Source organism: Spea bombifrons, chromosome 5 (genome assembly GCF_027358695.1).
Source record: "Spea bombifrons isolate aSpeBom1 chromosome 5, aSpeBom1.2.pri, whole genome shotgun sequence".
NCBI lineage: Eukaryota > Metazoa > Chordata > Amphibia > Anura > Pelobatidae > Spea > Spea bombifrons.
The window spans coordinates 61270793-61278161 of record NC_071091.1 but is presented as its reverse complement, the minus strand read 5'-3'; the positions used below and the strand labels follow the sequence as shown (position 1 = coordinate 61278161).

General features: G+C 35.8%; 1 protein-coding gene across 1 annotated transcript; it reads right to left on the bottom strand.

Moving 5' to 3' along the window:
* Positions 1-437: 437 nt before the first annotated feature.
* On the bottom strand, positions 438-5293 carry IRX1 (iroquois homeobox 1). The gene is made up of 4 exons (XM_053466988.1): positions 4698-5293; positions 1505-2507; positions 1119-1188; positions 438-821 (listed from the first exon to the last, which is right to left on the bottom strand). The coding sequence occupies exons 1-4, from the start codon at positions 4968-4970 to the stop codon at positions 764-766; spliced, it is 1404 nt and encodes a 467-aa protein (XP_053322963.1). The 5' UTR covers positions 4971-5293; the 3' UTR covers positions 438-763.
* Positions 5294-7369: the final 2076 nt, after the last annotated feature.

The window sequence follows — 7369 nt, the reverse complement described above, 5'->3', positions numbered from 1 at the left end:
CTTAACTTGAATCACAGAAAATCTGGCAGTTTTATGAACTGTCAAAGTGTTAACAAGGATAAAATCAACAATTGTCTTTAAGATCCCTTCTTTAAAAATCTATAATTCTAAATTGAAATCAATATTTCAATGTCCACAGTTGGAAAACTATTCTTAAACAATCCTTTCAGAAAAAAAAAGTTCACTCATGGCTGAAAAGAAATTATACAAGGCAGCAGATTGTACTAACTGAAGTAATCACCATAAACCAAACCATGACTAATTGTCTTAACGTATCCTTTTTCTTCATAATGACCGACATTAAAATGGAAATTGTCTGCCTAAACCAAGAAAACCAAGCAACTGTTATACTTGCATACCATTAAATTAAAAAAAAAAACTGTTAAAAATCAGATTTGTTTAAATTAAAAATGAAAGATCAAGAAAAATTACGGATATTTCATAATTTCATTTAGTTTATTTGACAAAAATATATGATTTAGACAAGTTTCTGCTGACGCGCTATTTACAATTTTAGATCACTTTATATACAGAAGAAAAAACACATATACTTAAGAACATTTACCAAAACGAAAAAAAAAATAATAATAATCAATTAATGGTCTGAATTTACAGGAGCTGAAATGGTACAGTGGAGAAAGGATCCATCTACAGATTTGCGAAAACCTTTTATCTGGATTTATCCCACTTTATTGCAAACAAAGTCATTTTAAGGAATTTCCCTATTATTGTCCATATTTTGACTTTTTTAAAGGTTCAATAATCAGGCAGAGGGAAGTGCTGTTAATATGCGTGGTGTCCCTTCTTGTTGTGAAAGTGAGCTGCAAAGAAGAAAACCAAAGATATAACTAGAATTCTAGAATTGATATTAATAATAACATCATCAGAATTAGAATAAATTATACAAATCAAGGAACATAGATATTTATATTCTTTATTTGTAAACTCGAAATAGATATATTATTTATTAACTAAATATTTTACAGATTTATATATAAATTCAGTGTGTAATGATTTACATTTTCTGTACATGTTATGGATAGAAGTTTTTTTTCCTTGCGATTATCCTCCCTTTTCTGTGGGCACAATACGGTAGAATTGAGGAGATGGAGGCTTACTTTTCACGAACAGCCTGGAAGGGGGGCTTTAACTGAGGTGGAGATTCGGTCCTCTGGACGTTTTCTCTTTCTATGGGAAAAGAAAGACGAAAAAAAAAAACATTAAAAAAAATCAGCAAAAGTTTTTTTTTTTTTAAGGAGATTAACTCATTGATGCCCGGTGTCGTTTTCTCCAGGCTTTTTTGTGGGGTGAATAACATAAGTACACTGCTGTTTCTATGTCTTCTATGACAGATTACTACAGTAACAGAGGTTAGGAAGAATTGAAACAATGTTGTTCCAAAAGGAACAGAGGCAATTGACCCTACTGCTACATAATACACATAGAAGGGCGCAAGGCTGACAAGAGGTCTAAAGGCAATATACACTTTGGGTTAATTCATCACCTGTGTGCTTGGGACTGCTCCCTTCTGTGTTTTTGTCGTTAAGGGCTCCCAGGTTGGCTGTTAACAGGTGTGCTTGTTGGTGGGCCTGGAGATGGTGGTGGTGGTTGTGATGAGCTGCGTGGTGGTGGTTGACCCCTAATAAAGATCTCATATTTATCAAGGAACTTTGGGTTAAGAAGGCTCCGTTTGTCCAGTTGTGGAATTTACCAATCTGGCATGTGTATAGTCCGTGGCTGGGTATGAATGCTGGGTGCTGGATCGGAGGAGAGGTGTGATTAACTTGGGATGAAGGGGAAGATGACTTGAGGGCCCCATCTGGGCTTGTGGCTGTTTCTGCCAAAGACCATATTTTTGGTTTGCTATGGGTTGGTACTTGTAAACTCCCCTGGCCTCCTGGGCTTACGATTCTGGTATTGCTACTTTCAGAGTTTTCTTTCACCAGTGACAAAGAGTCCTTTGATTTAAGTCCGTCAGAGCCTGGCAACACCAGATCGTTCTCATTTTTTAAACTTTCTTTCTCGCTCTGTCTCAAATGCTCTGGCTTGTCTTCCTCCTCCTCGTTGCTCTGCTCGCCGTCGTTATCGTCAATTTTATCGATATCTATGCTCTCGAGATCGATTTCCTCATCGTCTTCATTTTTCTCGTGGTCTCCTTCATTGTCGCTCCCAAAGAGATTGCCATCTTCCTTGCTCCTGGCACCCCAGGTCACCTTGTTTTCCTTCTTGAGCCTCCTCCTTGCGTTGGCAAACCATGTGGAGACCTGGGTGAGGGTCATTTTGGTGATGATGGCCAACATGATCTTCTCCCCTTTGGTGGGGTAAGGGTTCTTCCTGTGCTCATTTAGCCATGCCTTTAAGGTGCTAGTGCTCTCCCTGGTGGCATTTTTGGGTCGACCTGGATCGCCATACTGGAACTGTCCATACGGGTAATAGCCTGGGGCAGTATGTGCAGCAAACGTGGCTGGATGAACACCTGGATTATCCTTCAGTTCATACTGCGATCCCTGGAACATATACACAGAAGAAATACATTAGAATCAGACTTACACTTGCATCTATACACACACACATATATATAATTCATTTTATCCACATTTTGTGAGCAGACAGGCTCAAAACTAAATAAATAAACCAGGTTTTCAGGTAAAACAATTGTAGCATCAAATCCCAAAAGCTTTACCCTTCCATCAATGAAACGCCATTTGCTAACCTCAGATTTTTTTCTCAACTATGTTCAGAAACTAATAATTTTCTACAGATACACTTATCGTGATGCACAAGATATGATGCCAAATAAAAATATTAAAATACACTCTTAGTTAATTATATTAAAGCATACAAAGCAGAAAGTTCAGTTTCTCATTTAACAGGAAATATTTGTTTATGTAAATGTCGTATGGATTGCACTTGAAAACATGTGTCAACTTTCTCTTGATTACCTCCCTTAATTTCCTTCTTTAATATTATTATAATTTTTTTATTGTTCATTTTATTATTATTATGTTTTTTTAATAGTGAAAACTTGAATCTAAAAAAATAAAGCACAAGTTGTTGCTAGTCTATATTTTAATAATCGTTTTCATCATTTTTATATCACAACTTTTTTTTGGTGATGTTAATGTGTTTTTGTAAATAGCAGGTATCCTTTTTCTATTAACATCATTAGGCCTCATAATTATTTTAAACTATTTATGCGATTGCTCTCCCTTAACAAAGAATCAATTTGCATTTATTGCACATACAGGATGCTGCATAAATCTCAGAAATGCTAAGAAATAGTTCTTGAAAAAAATAATAATTAGTCATTCCAGATTACCTATATATATTGATTGTTCAGTTAAATCCATTGAAATATTTTGCAGGTCATTTTTTTATAATTTTTTTTTAATAAAATCGAATATTTACAGGAATATTGAGCCTTAATTTGTACAATTATATTAAACATATCACGATTTAAATATATTTTTATGTAGATTTTTAAAGTGAAAAAGCTCTCGGGTGAAATTATATTTAAATAAATTTTCCACTTCATTTAGCCAGTTTTAACATCTTTATTTAAATTTGGAAAAAAAAATGTATGCGTCCTGCAGAGAATGCATAAGTAGGAACTTATAAATCTTTCAACACCTCGCTAAATAACTTAATGCATGATCGAAATTCGAGGCAAATGAATTACATTTAAATTTACAATGGTGTGTAAATGGAAATCAAATTGCAATAATGTGCATATATTCATTGAACTTTTAAAACTAGGGAAATAACATTATTTAATCTAGGATACTGTTTGTTTTTGGTGAAACATTTTAGGATACAAAAGTCACTCAATTACAAAGTAACACAATGGATAGATAAAACAATTTCAATATCCTGGATTTTCCTCATTTTGGAGCTATGAAAAAAAGGATAATTGCTACAGTTTGATGCTATTTATTAAATAGGGAGATTTTTAGTGTGCTGTTTTTGTCTGATGAAAATCAGGATAGGTGGCACGTATTCTTTAATCTGAAATGTGAGCACTTCCTTAATTCATCAACAAGTAAAAAATGTAGATCCAGGAAGTGATACAACAAAAAAAGCTTAGGTTTGAGTTTATCTAGATACAGTTTCTGGAAAATGTAAGATAAACTCAAGAACAAGCACCAGGCACACTATACAACATGACTTTCTTAAGATGGCATAAAGTTTGAACTTAGAAGGAAAGACGATCTAAGTCTAGGACCTGATATACCCTGGGGAGACATCTCTCCAGTGTTAAAGTAAGATATTTTTCTGTTTTTTTTTGTCATATTCTTTCATGTCCTTTTCTTTCTTGCTCTTTTTTCAGGGTATCTTGTAACAATTATATGTACAACAATTTTGCCTGAGAGAACGATTAGAGACATTACGAAACCAAGAAAACAGCCACAATACTCATCATAAAAAGCAACTAAATCCACAAACATAAATTAAATCATCACCTCTGTGATCCTCGGATTCAGAAAACGATTTTTTTTAATTTAAAAGGACAGAATTAGGACCGGCAATTAAATGTTTACTGATTAACCTTATGAATACTTTATTTATGGGTTGAGGATATCTAGAAAGGATATTGCACTGGCAATTAGCGCAAAAGCTGGGGAGACGCCTGCATAGTCCGCGGCGCAGTAGAACAGCGAATAAAGTCGGTAAAGTATAAGCGTGTGACAGCCACTTACCATTTGGGAGAAGAGGGTGAGATCGGTGGTGTAGGGCAGGAAGGCGCTGTAGTTGGGAGTGCTGTAGGGACTGGCATACATGCCCAGCACAGAAGTGACAGCGGCGGTGGAGCTGCTGCCCAGCTCTGCTCCAGCTGGCCTCCCAGACCCGGCAGCCGCCGCTGCGGCCGCTGCAGCTGCCGCTGCGGCCAGAACTCCCGGCCGATCCCCTCCATAGACGGCCGCCTGGCCAGCGCTCAGATACTGGGGGTAACCCAGCTGCGGGAAGGACATGTCTCTGCCTCAGTGTCTCTCTCCGGCAGGGGAAACACTGCCTCTCCGGCACCACAACAAGTAAGAAAAATAATAATAATGATAATAATAATAATTATAATAAAAGAGACCAAAACTTGGCCCAAAAAGTGAAGCAGCGCTGTGTGCAGCAACCTTTACTGCCTCCCTCTCTGTGCAGTATTGTATTCTACAGAGAGAGTGCGGAGAGGAGGAAGGGGAGAGGTGTGTGAATTCGATAGGGTGTCTCTCTCTTTTTTCCCCCTCAAATCTCGGCTCTTCTGTGCTCCTAAATCCCTTAGATGTGATCTGATCAACAATTGAGCTCCAACTGATGTGTCTGCCCTTAGGTCTTGAGCTGATCTTTCAGATACAATTTGAAGTTGATGCCTTGATTGGCATTCACTTGAGCTCCAAGCCCCTCCCCCTTTGGAGCATGTGGCCTGAGCATTGGCTGGGCCACTTTACTCTGTAACAGAAACGGGATGTTTGTCTGTTATGCGGGGAAGTGGATGTGAGGGAGTCTCTCTTACTGCCTCTCCCTCCCCCCTTCTTTCTCTCTGTGTGTGTGTGTATGTGTGTGTCTGCATTCGCCTGGATTGTGTATTTAATGTTTAGCAATGGGCTCCTTTCAGAGAAGCCCCCAGTGCTGTATGACAACCTGTCTACACGATTTTACAGCTGTCCAACATTGGGGTTTTGCTGTTTCCAGCCCATAGTGTGTCCCCTTTAACAAAAACAACTGTGCTTGCTGTGTTACCTTAACTGTGCTTTCTTTATTGAAAGGCTGCAGGAACTGGGAGCTATAACAATTGCTGCATTAAAAGGGGGATAGGTAGATGAGATATAGATAGATAGATAGATAGATAGATAGATAGATAGATAGATAGATAGATAGATAGATAGATAGATAGATAGATAGATGATAGATAGATAGAGAACTATGGTACATGGAAAGGGCTGGCAAACATCTATTAAGCTAAATTAACGTAATGTGAAAACATACTTTACTCATTAAGTTTATTACTATTTGTCTCATCGTGAAATGAGAAAATTATTATTATTATTGTTTTAAGTCAGAAAACGCAGCCCACTTCTTGAAAAGCTGAAACATGTCATCCAGGTATGTGACTGGGATTCCTGCAATGGTGGTGGTGGTGGTGGAGGCAGGTTTTGGGGGGTAGTTTACAAATCACTCAGAGGCAGAGGGCATATGTAATGTGACATTTACACCACATGTATGTCATTCATTGCTTTGTATAGAGTATATGTTGTTAGAGACCCCTTTGGAATTAAAAGTTAAGCCTTGAAATAGTATCGTTTGGCGAACTATATAAAGTCCCAAGTAGTGATGTATGACATCGAATAATGATGTATGTTTATTATTATGGAATATCAGGTGGATATAGTTAGAATTCAAGAAACCTCACTCGTGTCAGTGTGCTTTAATCCTAGATTTTGGCTTTCTTTAATGGTGTTGAAATCTGCAATAACCCCTCACATCTCAATACAATCCAAAGGCTGACATCACAGCATTTCTTAAACACAAGACAAGATATATCTTTATACATGTGGCTGAAAACGTGTATGTATATATATATATATATATATATATATATATATATATATATATGTGTGTATATATATATATATATATATATATATATATATGTGTGTATATATATATATATATATATATATATATATATATATATATATATATATATATATATATATATATATATATATATATATATATATAATTTCATCATACCAAAATCACATAATATACCTAATATATAAACCTGGTCTTTCATTATAATGTCTACTTATATAGTTACACAACCTTTACATAAAAGAAGAAAAATAAATCCACCATAACAAATGTGTATTTGTGTAATACTCGTGTAATATATCGTTACAAATAACTATAACATATATAGATCAACATCAACAACTATTTTATGCGTCCAATAGATTTCACCACTCCTAAGGGCAAATCATTTATATATACATGCTTAAAGACAGACAATGGAGATTTTGTTGTTAGTTTTTAAAGTCCTTTTTTTCCCCACTTACTCAGTTTATGTTAGAACAAAGGCATTTTTTCCTCTGATTTATCCCAAAACATTCCCTCCCTGAAATGCCACCAGGCACTTAAAAGTATTAAGATTAACACGGTGTACTCTCCCAGAAAATTACAACTATGTTTTGCAAACTTAAGTATCACATTACAGGTGTACAGGTAAAGGTAGTGACATTGATTGAAAATCATCTTAAGGGTAAATATTGGTGGAATTTTCATTCATATATCATTATGTATATACATATACAATACTTACTTACAGTGTAACATATCTCCTGAAATTCAGTATCCTAAACCAAACTGTTAAAAAATATAG